This window comes from Tursiops truncatus, chromosome 6 (genome assembly GCF_011762595.2).
Source record: "Tursiops truncatus isolate mTurTru1 chromosome 6, mTurTru1.mat.Y, whole genome shotgun sequence".
Lineage (NCBI taxonomy): Eukaryota > Metazoa > Chordata > Mammalia > Artiodactyla > Delphinidae > Tursiops > Tursiops truncatus.
The window spans coordinates 10,373,910-10,396,913 of NC_047039.1; the positions used below are offsets into that span (position 1 = coordinate 10,373,910).

Sequence of the window (23,004 nt, forward strand, 5' to 3'; positions counted from 1 at the left end):
GTCTGTACTGTTGACATAGTGAAACTCGGGACTGTATGGAATAAAAACCTCAGAGCCCTTCTTTGACTCTGAGAACGCTGTGCTGTCTCTTCCCCTGCCCCTCCCAAGCCTCCATGGGACAGATGGTTGTTTCAAGTAACCATAGCATCATTTAGTGAGAAGAAAATTACCCCAGAAGAAAAGAATTGTGTTGAAGCAAACAAAGAAGTATGGTATAAGGTAATACTATCAAGACCCGAAATATGGGATCTAAGTGCTTTGGGTTCTAGAATCTGACTGAAGTCCAATACGATGGAATTACCAGAAATGAAACAAAATATGTCCTTGTTTTTCTGTCAAACCATATTACCTGCGGTGTGTACAGAAAAACATAAGGGATCTGAGGAAGAGACATTGTAGGAAAGTAAAGCACTCAAGGTGATTTAACAGTTTTGGTGAGAGGACAAGCTGAAAACATTAGATTCTAGTCTGAAAAAGTTAAAGCCTGAGGATGGACATACCAGACAGTTCTCCAGAAAGCTACAGCCAGAACAATAATGAGCCTGGATCCCGGATCTTAGAATGCTGGAACTGGTACTGCTCCTTCAAGATGAAAGACAATTAAAAAAAAAAAAAAGATGAAAGACGATGATAGTGTTAGGAATAAGTAAATAAGTGGAAATGAAGTTGTTCGGCATTCAAATGCTAATAAATTTATGGCTTGCCATGTCTGTGTGTTTATTGGGAGAGGATTTAAGTCAATGTGGAACATCTGTACTGGATTATGTAGGGGATTCAAGATGTTGAAAGTCTATTTCTAGCTTTTTGGTCGTCCCCTAGCCATCCAGGGCCCCATCAGTGCTCTGTTCCCATGTATTCCTCAGAGCATGGGATCATCGATCCAGTTGAGTGAGGCATCTCTTAGATTCCCTGAGTTGTGATTCTGTGGTGATCCAGCTTGTGATCTGCAGAGCCTGTCCTCTGGCAGGTCCTTGAGTTAGAGTTTTAGGATTAGGCCTTCGAGTATTCTTCCATGTGGAATTTTGTTATTTCCTAAAATGTATATGAAGAAAACTTATTTTACCAGTTTAAAATGTCCATTTAATATTGTCATTAAAAAAAATCCTATCCCCACTTCTGCTGCCACCAAAATCAGGTACTTCATGCTCATTTAACTATTTGTCCTTTTGTGTTTTTAATTACCTAAATAAATAAAGGCAGAGGTCTTAAGAGTGTGAGTTAAACCATAGGCTTATATATTTCATTGTTTAGAGACAAGAAGCACACCAGGCTTATGAATTAAATCATTTACATTCAGAATTTTTAACGTGAAAATTCAACGCAAAGGCTAGGTTTTTGTTCAACTTTATGTATAATGGTGCCCACGTTTATGTGCAGCAGAGAGAGGAAAGACGACTGGGGAGGGCAGGCAGGCAAGCCCGCTTCTCTTGGCTACAGTGTTAAGAGTGCCATGTTTTTCTGAATGCTTTTTGAGTGTTCATCACTTTCTTTGTTTAAACTCAGGCTTCTCATGGAAGAGTTGGTGAACTTCATTGAACGCGTGCCCAAGGCTCAGTCTGCCTCCTTGTGGAAGAACAAGGATATTCAGCGGTAAGCAGCAGGCCGTCTACCCACCATGGCAGTAGAGCTGGGGGCTTTGCAGAAGAGTCTCAAATGTTACCGTATTTTCTGCTCAAACGTTTATACTGTTAGAATTAAGATTCCCCTTTCCCTGTGTTATGGAAGGGTTGTGTTTGATTCAACCGTCGTATTTGACAGGCAACCATACCATATGCAAGGTAGTATGCTAGGTCTGGGAGGTTTTGGGGGTTTTTTTTGCAGTACTCGGGCCTCTCACTGTTGTGGCCTCTCCCGTTGTGGAGCACAGGCTCCGGACGCGCAGGCTCAGCGGCCATGGCTCACGGGCCCAGCCGCTCCGCAGCATGTGGGATCTTCCCGGACCGGGGCACGAACCCGTGTCCCCTGCATCGGCAGGCGGACTCTCAACCACTGCGCCACCAGGGAAGCCCTAGGAGTTTTTAAAAATAAGTAAAACAGTTGGCTGTCTCTATGAGGTGCTGAGGGGTTAATGGGAAATTGGACAATTAAACAGCTAAATTACAGTCTTGGGTGGCATGTGTTATAAGAGATGCCTGGTTACAATGCTGTAGGCACTCAGAAAATGAAGAACTTTCTCTGCTTAGGGAACTGAGGAGGACATTCCTTAGGAGATGACAATTAAGGTGGGTCTCAGAGGAAGGAAAGGACTTTTCCTGATAGAAAGGGTCGTAAAGTGGGGTCCAGGCACAGCACCGTAGGATATAGTATATTAGGGAACAGTGAGAAGTTCAGGGTGGGTTAGAATTAGCTGAGTAAAGAGGTGAAAGGCAAAACCAGACAGGGACATTGGAGCAAGATAATGAAGCGTCTGCTGTGTCAAGATGGAACTTTTTATTATTGAGAGCGGGAAGCCCATCAGGGGAGGTTGACAAGGCGGTGAATGACGTGATCGCATGTTTTTTTAGGGGAAGTAACCCTGGAAGCATAAGAGAGGATGGATGGGGGTGCAGAGATGGGGGCGGGAAGCCCAGCGGCAGAGCTGATTCAGAAACCCAGGCGAGAGAACAAAGGCCTGGGCTAAGGCTGTAGATGATGAGGTGAAGTAAGTAGAAATGCAGTAGAGGAGGCGGGAGGCAGCTTGATTCTACTTCCACTCTCATATTTGATCGGCAGCAGAGGACACGAGTCAGCCCTAACATACTGCAGTTGGTCCAGCCCTGCCAACTGCTGCCCTCACCTCCCAGCACCGCAGCCCCAGCCATCCAGGCCTGGCGTCCAGACTCTGGAGTAAAAGCCCGTCTGTGACTTCTTAGGTCACGTGTGTTCCTTACACTCCTACCCAAGTCCACTCTTCTCCAGCTACCTCGCCACTGGGTTCTCTTTCCCTCTAGGTCCGTGATTTGTTTGCCATCTACTTAACTAAACTTTAGAATGTCTTGGCTTTTGTGACATTCTTTCTACAAGGATATGAATATGTAGCTAGGAGAATATGCTGTGGTTTTTATGCTGTAACTGTCTCAGAGTTTGAGCACGTGAGTCTCCTCCTTTATGTGTTCCTTTTTGTACGTGTTATTTATTTTATTTAACTTATGTAGCACTTGTTATGTGCCAGACACTCTTCTCAGTGCTTTATTTAATTCACTTAGTTCTTTAACATTATCATTTTACAGAAGAGAAAACAGTCACAGAGAGGTTAAGTAAGTTATTCGAGGTCAACCAACTAGTGGGCAGTAGGATTTGGATTCAAACCCAGGCAGCTGGGCTACTCTGGTTCCAGAGTCCGTGCCCTTAACGCCTGTGCTGGGCTGCTTCTCAGCCACATACAGGCTTCTCACGGGCATGTGAGCCCCCTCTCTTAATCATTCTCATGAGGGAGAAGTAACATAACTGTGCACATTTTCTCCTGTGTTTTATGGATCTTCTTGTTTCTCTGTTTCCTTGACTGGGGATATGGTGTCTGTCTGGCTTCTCATTAGGAAACGCCTTCTGGACACGCACTTGTCTGAGTCTTCTCTGTACACATGGATGGCTTCCTTGATCTGTCCGCCCACCCACTCGGTACAGGTCCCCTCCTGCCCTCGTTGTGCGTGCTTATTCTCAGCTCCCTTCCTCCTGCCCACTGCATGCCTCCTTCCCCTTTTCTCCCTCTCCCACGTGCCCACTGGCCCACATTCAACTCACTTCTCTCCATCTCCCTCCTTAGAAACCTGAAGACTTTGTTTTCTTTCCCTGTGGAACACGTACATCTTGGCTTCCCTCACTTCCTCCTTTTAAATTTATACCCTTAAATATTCTGGTACAAATAATTTTGGCACACCAGAAATGATGTTCAAAGGTCACTGTTTCCTGAATCCCAAACCCTGGGCTAAGTCTTAAGGAAGTCCAAGTCCTTATTTTGCCTTTTTTTTCTGTGACCTTGGGCAGAGTCCTTGGCAGTTTTCTTTGCTTCCCATTCTTTGTAAAATACAAGATAACTGGCTCACCAGAAAAAGGGCCATCATATATTAGGGAAAAAGGTGAGTTGAACTTGAAGGAGCAGAGGACTAGGGAGGGGGCCAGAAAGTTATTTCCTAAGGTGCTTAGGAAATCGCCCTTTTTAACAAAGGTGCTAGTTGAAATAAAACCTTGAATTTGGAGCTTCCCTGGTGGCGCGGTGGTTGGGAGTCCGCCTGCCGATGCAGGGGACGCGGGTTCGTGCCCCGGTCCGGGAAGATCCCACATGCCGCGTAGCGGCTGGGCCCGTGAGCCATGGCCGCTGAGCCTGCGCGTCCGGAGCCTGTACTCCGCAGCGGGAGAGGCCACAACAGTGAGAGGCCCGCGTACCGCAAAAAAAAAACCCAAAAAAACCTTGAATTTGCTGTCTCGCCACCAGGTGGACAAAAATCAGAAGCTGTTGAGAGCTAACTTGGTAGAGAAGAAGTTGGGCCAGTCGGAGACTGTATTTCATTACTTCATGCATCCTGACCATAGTTCTGATCCTGGTCAAGCATTTTGTTTTGGCTTTTGAGTGTGAGATGAGCCATAGTTACTGACAGACAAAGAGAAGAGTCTAATTATTGGAAAGATTGTGCTGAGGTGTTAGACAAACCAAGAAAGCTGTGTCCTGTTTTTCTCTTGGAGAAACTCAGCATAAATATTAGAAGTGGTGGAAAAATTTGAGGAGCTATTTTTTAATTGACATCAAATAAGAGAATTCTTTTGAAATATTCACCTAGAATTTAATCTTGGGCCAGAATACTAAAAGTGCTGCATTTGAACATTTATGCTGAAGGATTTACACCACTTTAAAAGTTCCCTCCGTCATGAGCTAGTTGATATCAAGTGTCCCAAGATACTGTGACATACTGTATTGAGAAGCACTGGGGTTTTTTGTTTTTGTTTGTTTGTTTGTTTTTGCTGTCTAGCACAGTGACTAAGTGATGTGGGCTTTGTCTTCTATCTATTTATTTATTTATTTTTAAATTCCTGCATTCTCCTTGTCCAGTTCCTATAAAATAGGGGTCACAAACTCAGATGCCTCCAGGGGTGAGGAAGGGGTTTATAGGTAAGTACAGGAGTGAGGTGGGCTGCCAGGAATTGTGGACCAGTGACCACACCTCTCTAAAAGGGCGGCTGACACACGGCTTCAGCAGACTTTTGGCCGTATGGGAAAGTGAGTGCATCACTGCCAAATCTTCCCTTTTACTTTTTTTTTTTTTAAAAGAAGCTCTAGATCTGGATGTTTTAAATGTGATTTTTTTTTCATCTTTAAAAAATGTTGGCTCTCACATTAAAGTAAAATTCTGTATGATCCAAGCAAAACGCCTCCATGAGTTGGATTTGAGCCCCCAGGTTTTGACTTATACTTAAACCTTTACAGGCAGTCTCTTGGTTAAATGTCAAGAATTAATGCATCTTAGTAGCTTAAGAATAAGACCAACTAAAAAAAAAAAAATGAATTAAAATCTTTCAGATTCATTGGTTTCTGACAAATTCCTTTAAATCACAGGAAGTTAGTTTGAATTAGCATTTGATTTAGTATTAGTATGTTTACCAAAAAAAAAAAAACACCATTACTCTTGCTTTTCGGCAGCTGCCTCACTCCCTGCCTCAGTCGACACTGCTCCCTGAGATTTATTTAGAAGTTAGCCATCCTTCTTCCTCATTTTGACATTGTAGCTTATACTTCTTGAAAAAGAGATTTTTGAAGGGTAGGAAAAGGAGAATGCCTTACAAATTTTCGAGCCTCTGACGTTCCCATACGCACTTCAAAATTTAGGTTTTTAATGGGAAAATTTAAAGCACAATATTCCACTGAAGAAACTTATCCAGTCTCTAGTATTTTTAATATAAGGGCAGCATTTTTTGTATAAGACTAGAAATTTACAATTATAATTAAGAATAAATCACTACAGGGTATTGTCATAATCCTCTGACAAGCATTAAGGAGTTATGCATTAATATATTCCTGGCTGAAGTGTTATGGCAGTTTTCAGTACTCAGAGCTTAAAATGTGGGTTTATATCTTTTAGAAGACATAAAATTTTTTTAAAAAGCATATTGTACTTGAAGTTCCTCTGCTCTGACACTCCTTGGGTATTTATAGAGGAATTTATCAGGTCTAACTATGTAGTAGGAAGAAAATTAAAGCTATGGGCTTGGAGGTCAAATAGACTGGTGTTTGAGTTCCTTCCAGATCTGCTTCTTAGCTGCAGAAGTTTATTTCTTCTAGGTTCTGTTTCCTCGTTTATAAAATAGAAATAATATTAGCAACTTCACAAGGTTGTTGTGAGGACTAAATGAGTAATAAAAGTAAAGTCCGTAAAACAGTGCCAGGCACACAGTAGGTGCTCAGTAAACACCAACAACCTTTCTCCCTTTAATGATACACTTGGTTCACATAACCCCCTTTCAGTAACCAGCACACGTCTGCCTTCCACAGCCTTATTTATCTTTCAGTGCTACCTTTCCTGACGAGGGCAAAGTAGTATAGTAGAAGGAAGACTGTTTTCCTAATCCCACTGTTGCCTCTAGTTAGCAGTGTCATTCAGATCCTGGGACTCAGTCTTCTTTTCTGTAAAATAGGAGAATTGAATTAAACTATTTCTAAGTTCGCTTATGTTATAGTTTTTAAAGATGCCCTTAAGCAGGTGCTCAGAGAGTGGCAGTACTTTGATGGAGTCGTCACAACTTTGCAGTTCTTCAGCTTTGCACTTCCAGAAACTTAATCATTTCATTTCACTCAGAGTTGATTAGCCTCTGAAGACTGGTTTGGGCTAACTAAACTCCCAGGATACTGACTGAGAAACAAAAATCCCATTTAATTACTTTATCCTGAGATATCTGCGTAGCTCCAGAACTAGGGTGGTTCATCTGTCTAGGACTCTCTGTTCTGGGCAGCAAGTCCACTTAAAGAGATCAAATTATAGGTAAGAGTTTTTTGATGAGCCTAAAATTAAAGCAGAGATGGTTTAGCCCCTCTCAAGAATTGTTTCTATCATGCTTCGGTAGCCTGAGCAATTGCCTTTGTACTTTTGAGAGAGAAATTGATCTAAAACAAAAAAACAGGGATTATAATCTGGTTTCAGTTTAGTATTGAGAAGTGCTTGATCTTCAGGCTTTACTTTTGGTAAATTCCATAAAGATCACTCTGCTAACCCATCTCCACCCCACCCCACTCACATGTATAGTAAGCATACTTCACTGTAATGAAAGGAAAGAAACTTTACTGCTTCTTGTATTCTTTGTATTCTGCTCTTACATTTATTTTGTTCAGTCATTCACTCATCAAACACTTAGAAAAAGCCCAACCAGTGTTTTATTTATAAGCTTTTAAGTGGTCCCTGTGGACCTAAAAGTCCTGCTCTTTTAAGAAAACACATGATGTTGTGCTGGTAGGATGGAAGAAGAGACAGCAGAGCTCTGGCATGATGTCAAGCCCTGGGAAAAAAGTTTATTAAGCACTCAAGTGTGATAAGAACAAAACAAAAAAATGAAATCTTTTAGAAAGTACTTATTAAGCATTTAGACTCTGAGAACTTGACTTTGATAAATTGGAAAGCCAGAAAAAACAGAACTAGTTCCCATTGGGTTTCCTTATCCGACTTATCCTTAATCAGCCAATAATCCTAATGGCTTTGAATGGCTCTGTAAATGCCTCTTTAATTATGGCCTCAAGCATAAGGAGAGTTTTAGGGAAAGCTGAGTTAGACAAGATGTTAGGAGATAGAAGGAAGTAATGAGGAAGTGACTAAATATCTCAAAAGAGTAAAAAAGGTGTTAGCGAAAGAAATTTGGGGGTATAAATAGGAAACTTAGAGGACTTCAGTCTCATTTGTTCATTAACTACCAAGTGCCTGGCATTATAAGTTTTCAGGGAAATGCCCCCCAAAGTTTAAGGCATAGTCCCTGTACCCAAGGAGCTTGTTGAGCAGAGATTACGTACTAAGTGGCAAGACTCAAGCTGGGTTTGGCAGGTTAAGCAGGGTTTGAATGAGGGAAGAGATCGCTCCAAGATAAGAGAACATTGTGGGCAAAAACATAGCAACATGGCATGATTGAGAGGGGACTGGCTTGGTTAAAATCAGCCAGTGCACACCAGGAAGGAGAGAAAAACATTGAAAGCTAACCTTGTACAAAAGAATATTGAAAGTTTCTTCTTTTGGAAAAGCCAGCAATACATTTGACTAATTCCTCGTTTAAATCTTTTGTCTAGCTGATAGAAAACTTATCAAAATTGTTTGTGAAAACATAGTCACCAAACCTGTGTGATAAAGGAAACCTCTAACATTTCCAAAGAGAGAAATGACAAATAATTAGTTTTAGATCTGAAAGTAGTGTAGTCAGTATATAAGGTACCAGAATAAGATACCCGAAGAATTTAAGCATAGAGTGAAGGGGAGGAATTCATAGGCACTGAATATCATAGATTATATAATGTTAATAATATATATTATATATACACATATGTGTGCGTGTGTGTGTGTGTGTAATTTCTCATTTGCTGTGGTCTTCAACAGTTTTTGAAGGAAACATTTTACCCTCAGTTTAGATATATGAAGGGAAAAAAGAGGGTAGGTAAATTATTGAATATTGCAACTAAAGCAACTAAATTAGGTATGAAGACCAACCTTCTACAAATGTTCTGTACAATTAGAGTTTGTAAAAATGTCATTGATGAGACCTGAGAAAAGCCCAGGCTGAGTTGAGGTATTAAAACACTGCCTCTGTACTAGAACATGGCCCAGAACACTTCCTAACTTATTAGTAGTTCTGGGTCTCCCACCAGGCTGCCCTTATCTCAGGCTCCACCGGGAGGATCCCATTCTTGGCTCACTCACGCGGTGGTTGGCAGGATTCAGTTCCTCAGGGGTGGTGGGTAGCCGAAGCCTCCCTCGGGTCCCTGTCACATGGGCGTCTCCTCAGAGCGTCTCACCACGTGGCAGCTGGTTTCATCAGAGTGAACAAGAGGGCAAGAGAGAGACTGTGGACGAGCAGGAAGTCTTGGTCTTCTGTAACCTAATCTTGGAAGTGACATCTTGTCACTTTTGTCACAGTCTCTTCACTAGAAGCAAGCCGGTTGGTGCAGCCCACACTCAGCGGGAGGAGCCCAGGCAAGGGGGTGAATATGGGAGGCGGGGAGCCTGGGGAACCCTGTCAGAAGCTGCCTGCCACCGAACCCTAAGCTGAGCAGGTCAGACTTGACACCAGAGTCATTGGGACCTGCTTGGCCTTCCTCTTCCGGCTCACCGGTCTGTTCCTCCCTGGCGTTTTTAGCACCTCGGCGCACACTTACTGGTGCCCTTCAGATAAAACAGACATATGGATCAGCGGAACAGAGTAGAGAGCCCAGAAATGAATCCACACACCTGTGGCCAGTTAAAGAACGCGGGTCTAATCTAGCTGGTGTGCGACTTATTAGCTCAGCCTCGAGCCGAGGTGTCTCAGTTGCAGGGCCTTGGCAGAGCTAAGGGCAATTAAAACAAATCCAACTGAGATGAAAGATGTGGTTGGGCTGCGTTGTTATTCACCACCCTCCCCACTCTAGCCACTCGCATGATAGCCTTCCAGCTCTGGTGTAAACGCTTCTGCTCCTATCCAGCCCAGAGTAAGAAGTCTTTATTTTTTGTGAGGGGCAGTCCTAGGAAGCCCAAGCCATGGGGCTCCCTGATCTGGAGGAATTTAAAGGAGGAGCTAAAGCAGGGGAGTAATATGGGTTCTTCCTTCAGCCCCTCTAGAGCAGTGCCTGGGCCACTCAAGTTCAGAGTCATTGCTGCTCATCAGAGTAAATCACCTTGGGTGATTTCAGCACAGTCACCTGTACTGAAGTCCACTACAGTATTGTTGGAAAATGTATGTTCTGGGGCCACGATGGCTGTGTATATTGGAGATGGTTGGAGACAGTCCTTACTCAGCATCTGTTCTGTGCCAGACGCTTACGTGCAGTGTATCATTTATCCCTCACAGAACAGCTCTAAAAAGGAAGTGATACTCTCCCTGTTTTACAAACGAGAAGACCGGCTCAGAGGTGAAGAGGCAGTGCTGAGATTTAAATCTAGACAAGTCTGTAAATCCTCCCCTTTCCCCATGATGTGCCTCTGAGAGAAACCTCTCCTTCCTCAGAGTGGGTGGCAGAAAGTTGCAGGGGTGCGGAAGGGGAGAGAAGCGGTAGCAGCGGCCCCTGCCAGTAACCTCCTCCAAAGAGAGCTTCTGTGCCACTTCCCTGGCTCTGAGACTCGGGCCATCTTCCCAAAGAGCACAAACGATGTGTACCTGACCTAGACGAGTATCTCAAGACCTGAGAAAAGGTGACAGGTGGTCTAGATTTTAAAGCAGGGGTGTTGTGCACACAAAATATGACGAGGAGGACTGTGGTGGAATGTTACAGGCTTGAGGGAGCCTGGCGCCGCAAGAGCTGTTTATAGCTCAGTATATAGAATGTAGGCCAAGGCAGGACCTCGATAAAGAAGGCCTTATAAAGTCATGCTAAGAGTCTTGGATTTTATCCTGAATGGAATGGTGCACTGTTAAAGTGGAGGAGGGGAGTGTGTGTATATGTATATATGTGTAGATTTGCATTTTCAATATATCCTTTAGGCCCTTCTGGGAGTGAAGGCAAGCGTGCAGGCAAGGATGACTCATGGCTTTCCACATCTCTTTTATTGCTTTGTACTGTTGTAAAATTTTTCCTAGACTTAAGTTCCTTGTGAGCACAGGCCTTTATGTTGTACCTGTTAAATCCCTTACAGGACTTAAATTCTATGGCCATAGTCAGGGCTAAGTACATATTTATTGACTAAATATTGTAAAACCTAAAGCAATTCACTACACATAGGACAGATAAGTGACATAAGAAAATCCTCAGATAAGTGAAATAAGAGAATCTTCACCTGTTTATGCAGAAGGTAAAGAGAAGAGTTGTTGATACTTTGTTGCTGGAGAAACAAAGGTGAAGAGAATTGGAACATCATGATCTGTGTGCTATTTGGGCTAAATCTCTATTCCATGTTTATATGACCAGGAACATGCACTTCACTGGCCATACAACATTGTTACGATCTTTTTCTTCTTCTTGCACAACGCTTTGTTTTCCCTTGAGTTAGTAATTATCTTGTTTGCTTATTTGCTTAGTTTTCTGTGTACATATTACTAATTTATCTCTAACCCCTCTCACATTTGTCTAAGTCTCTCCTCAGTATGTTCAAACTCGATGGGTGGTCTAACAATTTTACCTTCTTGAAAAGTCGTCTCCCAGAGCCTTCACTCTTGCCCTACCTGGTGTCAGCTGCTCTTGGGCCTGTGGCATGGCATTCAGTTTAGGACTTTCTCCACTGTGATCCTGAAGATTTCTCGTTCTTCTCTTAGAAGCTCTGTTTTCTGGGCCTTTCTTTTTTTTGTTTACGCCTTCATTTTGCAGGGCACATCCTCCAACAACTCCCTGAGAAAGAGCGCATGGGAGGTAAATTGTCTGAGACCCTGCACGTCTAAAACGTCTTCATTCTACTCTCACGCTCTGATAGAAATGCGAGTTAGATGTAGTTTTCTCATAGAATTTTGAAAGCATTGCTCTATTTTCTTCTGTCTTCCAGAAATGCTGTTGAAAAGTCCAATGCTATTGAGTCTACATCTTCGATATGTATCCTGTTTATCTCTCTGTGGACTTTTAGAATCTCCTCTTGTTCTTAAAGTTTATGATGATGTCTCAAACCTAAAGACAGTTTACATTCATGTGTTGAGCTTAGTGGGCCCTTTCAATCTAGAACAGTGGTGGCAACTATGGCCAAGTGTCTGTTTTATGGCCACATCTGGCCTGCCAATGTTTCTATAAATAAAGTTTTATTGGCACACAGCCAAAGATTTATTTGTCTGTTTTCTTTATAATGTAAATATTTTCCCAGAATATATCTGGTGTTAATTCTTCTGGGTCAGTATTTTCAGGTATGCAATGTGTTCTTTCAGTGTATAGTTTCTTTTTATTTCGCAGTTATGGTTTTTATTATTCTGTTCCCTTGCTTGGATTTCTGTAAGGAGCTCCTGTTATCTGTATGTTGTATCTTCTATATTCTGGACTTAATAGAATGCACTATAACATAATCTGGTTCGGCAATTTCGTTGTAAAACTCCTGGTGTGAGTATCTTTTCGTTGAGTTTTTTCTTTGGTGCTGATCATATTTTTCAGAGAAGCTTCTTCCAGTCTCCTACCCTGCAGGGTATAAGCCTAACTGATGGTGTTCTGATCTGAGGAAAAGAAAATTGTTACTCTCAGTATGTAAACTTTTGCTTAAGGTGGCTGCCTCTAATTGTCAATGGTTTCTCCTAGTACGGACTCTCATTTTTATTCTCGCCAGAGAACAATCTGGTGACATGCCTGGGAGGGGAAGGGTCAATTGCTGAGCTATATGGAATAGGTGAAGAGAATTGGAAGGTTCTATTTCTTAATCAGTTTTTTCTAGGAATTTTCTTTTTTTTTTTAAATAAATTTATTTATTTATTTTTGGCTGTGTTGGGTCTTCGTTTCTGTGCGAGGACTTTCTCCAGTTGCGGCGAGCGGGGGCCATGCTTCATCGTGGTGCGTGGGCCTCTCACTGTCACGGCCTCTCCCGTTGCGGAACACAGGCTCCAGACGCGCAGGCTCAGTAGTTGTGGCTCACGGGCTTAGTTGCTCCGCGGCATGTGGGATCCTCCCAGACCAGGGCTGGAACCCATGTCCCCTGCACTGGCAGGCAGATTCCTAACCACTGCACCACCAGGGAAGCCCAGGAATTTTCTTGTGTTTAGGCTCACCTTCAATCTCACTTCAAGACATACCTATTGTTTCCAATTGCTGAGCTTTTTGTGGGTTTGCAGTATAAATTAAGTCACTTGAATTGAAGTTTCCTGGGTCTGCTAAGTCAGTTATCATTTGTCTTTTTCCTTTCCACTTTCTAAAATGCTGTTGCTATTCTCTCTTCTCTCATCTCTTTGTCTGAAGTGGTGTGTGTGTGTGTGTGTGAGAGAGAGAGAGAGAGAGAAGCCCTTTACTGTTGTTCAGTGATAGTTTAGGAGACAGCACAGAGCTAACATACAGGTTCAGTTCTCCAGAAGGCCCTTCACCTGTACTGTACAGAGAATCTCAGAGAAGTCACTCTTCAGGCCTATTCTTGATGGTGTTCGAGCAAATGATAACATGTTTTTCTAATGACACATTTTTGTTTGTTTGTTTTAATGGATGCTCCTGATGCTGGTCTGGAAGGTTGAAAAATGTTTTTTTTTCTCTTTTCTATATTTACATGAAAATAATTCATCTTCGTGCTAAATACATTGTTTACCTTACAGGAACTTTATTTTTGAATTTAAAAAGTTTGTGTTTTTGTGCTTTTTTTATTTTTTTCAAAGCAATTCCATGCATTGTGGATCAGACATTTCTGCTGGCGGGCTTCCCTGGTGGCGCAGTGGTTGAGAGTCCGCCTGCCGATGCAGGGGACACGGGTTCGTGCCCCGGTCCGGGAAGATCCCACATGCCGCAGAGCGGCTGGGCCCGTGAGCCATGGCCGCTGAGCCTGCGCGTCCGGAGCCTGTGCTCTGCAACGGGAGAGGCCACAACAGTGAGAGGCCCGCGTACCGCCAAAAAAAAAACAAAGAAATTTCTGCTGGCTACACTGGCTGAATGTAGAAATCATTGATTTTCACAAAGATGAATCCTGACTAACATTAACTGCAAACTCCATTTTGAGGGCAGTATAGGAATTTTTTTTCCTTTCTTTTTTGCCATGTTTTACTTTAGTTTGTCCATCCATGTGCCTTTCATCTTTTAAAAATACACCACAGTGCTAATGGCATGTTCTGTAGCTTTTTGTTTTGTTTTGTTTTCACTTTGATCAAATGGTTTTGACAGACAGAAAAAGATTTGTACCACCCTTTCCTTCGTTAACAGCTATTGTAATTTCTTGGAACTTGATTTTCACTTGGGCAGTTAAGAAGACAACACTTGTTTTTTGCATCAGTTTTTTTCTCTCTTTCTCTCTCTTGTGTGTATGTGTGTGTTTGTGTGTGTGTGTGTGTCTGTGTTTGCACACGCGCGTGTGCAGGACCAACCTTCAGGCTTATGGCTTGTGGAACCTTCTCTTAATTTAATGTAAAACAGAATTCAATGATTAGCAACATCACTAAAACTGACTCAGTCTCTTCTCATGAGTCACTGACACCTGTTGAATATGAATGGTCCAGTGTCCACCCCGGAAGATGTTACTAGGCTTCACAGTTAAGAAGCACAGAGGACTGGTGACTGCCCTCCCACCCCCGCATCACACGCTTGGGACAGTGCCAGGGGTTTTCCTGGCACAATTTGATGCCCAGTGCCACGAGCTTGGGTCTGCTCTTGGGGGGACCAGGGGTCCTTCCTTCTCCTCAGTTGCTTTATGGGCATTCACTCAGTGAACCCAACTGGGTGCACATCCTGACCTTTTAAACCTAAAGGTTGGGCCTGATCAGTGGTTACTTTGCACACGTGCCTTCTAAGTGCCGGATGTGTATCCCCGTGACATTATCGTTGCCATCCCTGTGGATTCAGCCACGGGTTTCTGACAAGCTGGAGGAAACAATGGTAATTTTGGCTTTTTTGGGTTTGTTTTCAGGTAATGAAAAGCTTTTGTAAAACAGCTGAGTGTCAGTATGATTTCTATGGCTTCAATCTCCTTTAAACATAATATTCTTAAGGGTCCAAAACAAAGGAGGGAGGAAAATTTAAAAAAAAAAAAGAAACAAAGAAAACCAAACCAAAAAAAAAAGAAAAATGAAATAAATAATAATAATAAATTGCTGGTATTGCCACAAATCATTAGAAATCTCCTGACATGCTGAAACCAAATGGCCGTAAGTTCAAAACAAATCAGTGACTTGTTTTTAATTTTTCGTGGTTTCCTTTTGTTCTTTCTGCCCCTTTGCCGTCAGATTGGTGATGTTATTCAAACAGGACCGAATCCCTGCCAAGTGCAGGATCGACCCCGCCGCCTCTTTCATCTCGTCATCGCTCTCGGGGGGCTTTTCCGTGCATCTCTTTTTGAGAGGCAGCATGTCGCTGGGGATCTTCCTTGCCTTGGCGAAGTGCTGGTGCTTCTTGTGCTGGGACACATAGATGCTGTCCCCCAGAGCATCCTTGGCCTCCTTCGGGCTGCATTTCCTGTCATCCTCCTCCGTCTCGCTGTGGCTCTCGTGGCTCTGGAAGCTGCCCTCGCTGCCATTCTTGCTCCCCTTGGTGGCAAACTCGTAGTGGTCGTTGGCCCAGGAGGAGGAGATGGAGTCGCTGGCGGGCGAGGTGCTCCTGGCACTGAAGGACTTGGCACTGCTGTAGTTGTCATCCTCCTTGGGTCTCCACTGCCCACTAGGGAGCCACAGGACGGCTCGCTCTCAGTCCGCATCCGGCAGCTGGTGAGGCCATTCTTCCCGGCTGCTGTCATTCCAGTGGGAGTGATTGGCAACAGCCGGACTCGAACCCGCGTTCCGTTTTGTATCACTCTTGGAGGAACTGCTTGTATCTCGGGGAGTATTCAAAAGCATCATGGCACTGGCAGCATTAACGTCAGGATCTTGTAGAAAGGCTCCATTTCTCTTAAAGAAGGTGCTGTCTTGCCAGAGGGGTGGACCTGATGTGCTTTGTTATGCCTGAGTAGAGGCGGGAGGTGTATTGAACACATTCGAGTGTGGGTGATAAGGTGTCTTTTTCAAAGCCTGAATTAGACTTTCTTTGTCTGTACTCTGGATTAGACTTTGTACTCTGTACAATGACCCTTTCCCGATACTGACTCCTCTCTTTGTCCACTTTCTTAAAACACTTATTCAAGGACAAATTATGTCTCACTGAGTTTTTCCACCCAGTAGGTGCGTTTGCAAAATACGGAAAATGTTCCAAGATCCAGTTGTAGATATCCTTTCCCGACAGGCACTTGGTTGGAGAGTCCTCAATAGCCATAAATATGAGGCAGCTGAAGGAGTAGGCGGGCTTGCAGTTGGGGTTCTGCCTGGCATCATAGGGCATGTCGGAGTGGGCAGGGGATGGGGGCGTGTCATCGTCCAGGTCCTGGACGGGGCTGACGCTCTGCAGGACCGAGTCCCCAAAGCTCTTCAGCAGGTTCTTGCTCTCGTGCAGCCAGTTCAGGTTGGTCAGCTCTTCATCTTCCATGGCCCCCTCTTCTTATCGGATGTCAGGCAGAGAAAAGTCGAGGTCATCGTCTTCCTGAAGGGCCTTGGAGAAACCGCTGCCCCGGTAACACTGACTCAGCCCACCGGAGACACTAATTCCTGAGCTTTCTGGTTTCTCACTGGGAGGCATGACTGGACCCATTTACGTGAAGGCTCCTGGCCGGAGCGGGGCGCGGGGGCTCAGGGGCGCTACTGCCCTTCAGCGGGAGCCAACAGACTTTCGCAGGCGCCCAGCGGGCATCGCTTGGTGGACCAGCTAAGGACGCGAGGGGCGGGCTCAGGCGGCAGGGGCGCGGGGGTCGCAGCGCGGCATGGGACCTGCGGCGCGCCGCGTGTCCTCCCACCGGCCCCGCGCTCTCTCCGCCCCGCCTACCTGCAAAATATGTTTTATTTTCTGCTTTCTGCCAAGCCTCAGTTGTGTTTAAGCCAGTTCTTTTCTATAGCTTTGCAGGCCCACAAGTAATGTTTATTTCATTTATCTTTTGTGAACAGGGAAGACAATGTGAGGTGTCATACAGAAATGCTCTATATTAAGATGTATATGATAAGCCCCAGAACAACCACTAAGGAAATAACTAAAAAAAAAAAGTAACAAATCAAGAAAGGAATTAAGAGGCTATATCAGAAAATATTCACTTACTGTTTTTAAAAAGTAGTAGGGGAGGAATAGAGGAACAAAAAAGATATGTAATATATAGAAAACTAAAATTAAATTGGCAGACATAAGCCAACTACATCAGTAATAACATTAAATGTGAATGGCTTAAGCAATTCAATCAAATGACAGAGCTTATCACATGGGTTTAAAAAAATAAAGACAAAAAGAAGACCCAGCTATATGCTGGATAAACAAAATAGAGGATAGAAAAACAATAGAGAAAAATCAATGAAACCAAAAGTTGATTCTTTGAAAAGGTCAACAGAACTGACAGACCTTTAGGTAGACTGACCAAGAAAAAAAGGAGAGAATGCTGCAATTACTAGAGTCAGAAATGAAAGAGGGGAGAGTACTACCAACCTTACAGGAAAAAAAACAATTATAACAGATTCCTGTGAACATTTAGATATGCCAGTAAGTTGGACAACTTAGATTAAATGGACAAATTACTTGAACAGAATCCTCTATAGGTAAGAACTGACTTTATGATACATTTGCAGGCTGCTGCCTTCTCCTCTCAAGGATGCAGTAGAAGTATCAACCTGGAGAAGATGCTATACAATGCAAGAGGTGAACTCTGCCCTTAGTAAAATCCAGCTGGTGGGATATTCTCAGAAAATTGTGAGTGTTAATATGATTTTAAGTGACTGATGAATGCTTCCGATTCATACTGTTGTTCTTTGGAAGGATCCTATACTGCCCTTTTTCTAAGTATCTTTTTTTTTTTAATTTATTTTGGCTGTGTTGGATCTTCGTTGCTGCACGGGCTTTCTCTAGTTGCGGTGAGCGGGGGCTACTCTTCGTGCGGTGGCTTCTCTTGTTGCAGAGCACAGGCTCTAGGAACGTGGGCTTCAGTAGTTGTGGCTCGGGGGCTCTAGAGTGCAGGCTCAGTAGTTGTGGCGCACGGGCTTAGTTGTCCCATGGCATGTGGGATCTTCCCAGACCAGGGCTCGAATCTGTGTCCCCTGCATTGGCAGGCGGATTCTTAACCACTGCGCCACCAGGGAAGTCCCTAGTTTCCTTTTTTAAGCCACTCAGTCACTACAAATCTTGTACTAGTACATAGTGAAAAGATAGAACATCTGTTGTTTTCCTCCATCTTTCCCAGGTTCTTATTGGCACTCTTTCCTAACCCTTACATTCCCCATCGCTAGCTAGCATGTAATGAATCAGGAGAAAGGCATCTCATCCTGTTTACTTTAGAACAGTGACACCACTTTACGGATTTTGGACTAGTGAAACAGGAAACAGAATAAAAGAGATCAAGAAATAATTTGGCAAGTATAACTTTTGAGCTCTGACCTGATCATGATAAGGGTTCCCATTCCTGTTAACTTGTGCCCAGAGCCACTAAGTACAGAACAACCAAGATATTAGTTCCTAACCTGAAAAGGGAAGGAAAAAAAGAAGAAGAAAACCGAAGTATTTGTCTCTTCGGTCTGTTTCATAATATAGCATCTCTGCCTTTTAATGAGTGAGGCCTAGTTGCCTGGTGCCATGTGGATAGACTGAATCTCTCAGAGATGTGACAAGTAAAGACTGTCAGATGTGTCTCCCAAATGGTCTCCATCATCTTTCTGTTTTACTTTAAACTTTCTGGTTCACTTGAAAATAGTTTCTAAGTGGAGAAGAATGTTTCTGTTATTTTTCCCTGCAAACTTATCTGGCATGACTGTACTGCTGAATGCTCATCACACATTCTTATTGTGGTTCTTTTCTAGGAACTTTTTGGTGCAGTCCAGGTGACTCCTTTAAGCTCTGGCTATGCCCTTGGAAGCTCCAACTGGATTATCCAATCCCATTATGAGAAAGTGTCTTACGTCTCTGGATCCTCCTTGCTTACCACACACCCCCAGGTAATTCTAAATTCTCTTTTAACAGCTCAGCTTTTTGGTTATTTACCCTAAATTCAGAATGTGTCCAAAGTACCATCAGCTGTTTTTAAATCTTCCTAATTTCAGTTTCTACAAACACTATTTTTTTTTTGTTTTGTTTTGTTTTTTTGCGGTACGCGGGCCTCTCACTGCTGTGGCCTCTCCCATTGCGGAGCACAGGCTCCGGACACGCAGGCTCAGAGGCCATGGTTCATGGGCCCAGCCGCTCCGCGGCATGTGGGATCTTCCCGGACCGGGGCACGAGCCCGTGTTCCCTGCATCGGCAGGCGGACTCTCAACCACTGCGCCACCAGGGAAGCCCAAACACTCTTTTTTGTATTGTGGTAAGAACACTTAACATAAGATATACCCTCATAATAAATGTGTAACTGTACAATACATGATTGTTGACTGTAAGTGCGACGTTGTATAGCAGATCTGTAGAGCTTACTCATCTTGCTTTCCTGAGACTTTATGTCCTCCTCTTTATCAGAGTTAGAATATTCGTGTCCATGGTTCCTCTGTAAGATCCTGCTGCCTTTAGGTCACCTCTAGGATTTAGAGATTTCCCAACACTTCCAATAACCAGAGCCTGATGAGTGTAACAGAGTTGATCACTTGTTTACTCAATAAATATTAATTACTTAATATTTACTAAGGGCCTACTATGTGTCAAGCGCTCACCTAGGTATTAGAGATTCAGTGGTGACCCACAGACAAAGCCCCTTCTCATGAATCTGCCTTTGTTGATGTATAGAGAGAGAATGGTGTGCTGAAAATAAATGAGCAACGTAATTCCAGATTCTGACACAAGTACTGAAAACAACAAAGCAGAGTTATATATAGAATGATGGAGACTAGTTTAAATTGGATGGTCAGAGGAAGCTTCTAGGGACAGTCTCATTGGAACTGAGACCTGGAGAAATGAGGCATGTAAAGCTGTGGACAAAGCACCACAGGGACGTGGCAGATGAAGGGCTCCTAACACCAGAACAAGCTGGGCATGTCTGCAGAGCAGAGGAGACCATTGTGATTGCAGCATACTAAGTATGATCAGGACACGTCCAAGAGGTTAGCAGACACCAGGCCATGTAGGACTTTGTAGGCCATGATGAGAAATTTGGATTTTATTTGAATGTATAGACTGAAGCTATTGGAAAGTTTTAGGTAGTCATTCATTATCAGTCACATTGGCAAGCACCTAAGTGCATAAATATTGTTATAAATGTTAGTTATTCCATTTTAGGTATTTGTAAAGAATTTATTGTTCATTTCATAGATCCTGGTTCTTTCCATGTTTGTAAAGGATGGCAAGGGAGATTAGATATTGTTAGTTAGACATTGTTAGTTAGCCGGTGGATGGGTGGATGGATGGATAGATAGATAACTTGGGGGAGCCCATGTCCCATTTTAATATAGGAAAAAGAATGACTGCTGTAAGTCCAGAACAGTAGGATTCTTCTGAGCTGCCACTCTGCATTGTTTTTGTACCTTTTTTATAATCAAGTTTCATTTCAAGGTCTAGAGGGAACAAGTGGCTATTTTTTCCTATAGCTAGCAGAATTCTTGGCCTTTCCCGCTTATTGAAATCAAAAGCCCATCAATGTCATCCTAATCTGCTTCATTGAAACAAATTTTTTATTGGCAGCTTCTATCATTCCTGATATATTCTCCCATAAAAGACAGAAAGATTACTTGGCTGCCAACTCTTCCAATTTGTCCTGCCTTTGCAATACTATTGATGTAATTTCCAGTAAATTATACTTACAAGGTCTGTAAATTTAAAGGGAAAATAAGGTCTTGAAAGTAATGAGCAGCATACCTAAGTAATTAATTTTAATTTCTAGCTGGCAACCACTATTGTATGTTAAAAAGAAAGTAAATTAGATTTTCTTTTACCCAGATAATTGGATTCTATATTGAATCAGCAGGGATAAGGAAAGGTTTGGTTTGAAAAAACTTGATACCTTACTTCAGAGGTCAGCACACCACCTGTTCTGGTAAATAATGTTTTGTTGGAATACCGTCACACCCATTTGCTTCATGGGTTGTTTGTGGCTGATTACACCCTATCGTGGTAGTTATACTTTTCGACTTTATAGAAAAGGGCCAATCACCGATCGGCTTTAGTAATGGAACCCCATGACCTAGGAAGAATGTGGCAGCCAGCTATACTGATCTAATAAGCATATGGAAATGAGGCTTTGGATTAAGCCTGTAACAGTAAGAATGGAAATGTAAGTTAAAGAAACATTGGCAGATCTTTAATTCAACAAACATTTCTTGAATAACCGCTGTCTTCGGGGAAAAAAAAATACAAGTCAAAGATCTTATGCCTGGACGACACTGAGAATGATGATAATGACGCTAATCCAGTTGACAAGGAGGAGTTGGCGGGGGTGGGGAGGCGGCTGCAGTCATTAGTTTCAGAAGGGGGTGGTGTGTGTGATGAATAGGAATTAGAACATTGGACAGATGGAAATGCAGAGCTGGAAGCTGGATTTGAAGGCAAGCCTGGAGACAAATTGGAGAGCCATCAGATTTTTTTAAATATATAACATGCTGAGGATTAAAGACTGAGCTGTGGGAAACAGTGGAAGGAAGAAAAATGGTCTTGAATAAGAATGTTTGGAGAATTGAGGCCAAAAAAAGTACAGCATCCCAAATGGGAAAGGAAGAGAACTAGCCTTTACTGAGCACACCGTCTCAGTATTAATTTCTTAAATCGATCTAATATTCAGCAACCATGGTGATTTCTCATAGTAATTCTGATATTTATCTGTTGATGGTAGTATCTGCAAAGAAGTAAGAGTTTTGTCACTAAGCTTCCAATCCTTGTATCTTTTCTTTTTCCCATCTTGTAACTAAGCTCTCTAGTTCCATGTTAAACAGAAGTGATGATAGCAGCATCATTGTTTTATATCTGATTTTAAAGGGAATGCTTTCCTAGTCTCTTCATTAAATATGATGCTTACATGTCTTTATTTGTCAGGTTAAGGAGTTTCTCCTCTGTTCCTAATTTTCTGATTTTTTAAAACCAGATATAGGTGTTATTTTTATCAAATACTTTTTCTGAGTCTGTGAGTTAATCATGTGATTTCTTTCATTGAGTCCATTAATGTAGTGAATTGTAATGTTAACTTTTCTCGCATGTAACCATCCTTGCATTCCTGGGATAAATCTTACTTGATCATATAATTTATTCTTTTCAAAATACCTTCCTGGAATCATTTGGTCAGTATTTTATTGAAGTTTATAATCTGTATCCATAAGTGAAAAATGGACCCATACATTATTTTCTTGTACTATCTTCATTCGTTTTTGGAATCAAGGTACATTTGTCTCATCAGATGATTTGGGCACCTTTCCCTCTTTATCTGATGACCAGAAATTTACAAGATAGGGATTATCTTCTCTTGAAAGTCAGATTCCCCATAAAATTGTCTAAGTGTGGGATTACCATTTTAATTTTTTCATAGCTATTGAATTATATTTTCTGGGTCAAAGGTATGCCAGTTTTGCAGAAATTTGTCCATTTTTCCTAGGTTTTCAAAAATCATACACATGGAATTATATGTGTACAATTTATATTTTAAACTTTTGTGGAATTCTATTTTCATTCTAAATTTTTTTCATTATGTCTTTTTTTTTTCCCCCTTGTTCAGACTTGCCAGAGGTTTGCCTAGATTACTGATTTTCTTCAAAGAAAAATTTTTGCTTTCAGTGGTTTTTGTTGTATTTCTATTCTCTGTTCTGCCCTTTATTATTTCCTTCCTTGGGTGTACCTTGCTGCATTTCTTTTAATACTTAGCTCATTTGTTTCAGTCTTTCTTTGCTCTCCAATAAGTATACTTAAAGCTGTCAGTTTCTCTCAGTATCATTTAACTGTTAAATGTTGATATGAAGTGCTTTGTCATTCATATCTAAGCATATCATAATTTCCTTCTTAATGTTCCTGATTTAAATAACCAAAGGTTATTTTATAGTATACTTTTGTTTGTTTCTAGTCTATCCCAGTATGGTTAGACTTAGCGTTAGACAAGACTTTTGTCATGTTATACTTACATTTCAGGATTCTTTTCTAATTTTCTTTTACATTATAATAAGAGTATACTGATTCTTTGAAATTTGTTTGGCTTACTTTGAAACACAATCCTTTTTGGTAAATGTTCAACATATGTTGGAAAAGACTGTGTATTCCGTGCTGAGTGAAAATTTCTTCTGTATGTATTTATTCATTTGAGTCTGTTGTGTTTTTAAGTCTCCTATCTTTCCTTA

General features: G+C 42.2%; 1 protein-coding gene and 1 pseudogene across 3 annotated transcripts in view; one reads left to right on the forward strand and one right to left on the reverse strand.

Moving 5' to 3' along the window:
* Positions 1–23,004, forward strand: part of INTS9 (integrator complex subunit 9) — a 109,942-nt gene that overhangs the window by 47,694 nt on the left and 39,244 nt on the right. For all 3 annotated transcript variants that reach the window (XM_019941358.3, XM_019941359.3, XM_073805784.1), the window contains 3 exons: positions 1,504–1,590; positions 17,353–17,473; positions 18,574–18,708. In XM_019941358.3, coding sequence (XP_019796917.1) covers positions 1,504–1,590; positions 17,353–17,473; positions 18,574–18,708 — 343 coding nt within the window. The remainder of the gene's footprint in view (positions 1–1,503; positions 1,591–17,352; positions 17,474–18,573; positions 18,709–23,004) is intronic.
* LOC117312551 (forkhead box protein N3 pseudogene) lies at positions 14,399–16,480 on the reverse strand (annotated as a pseudogene).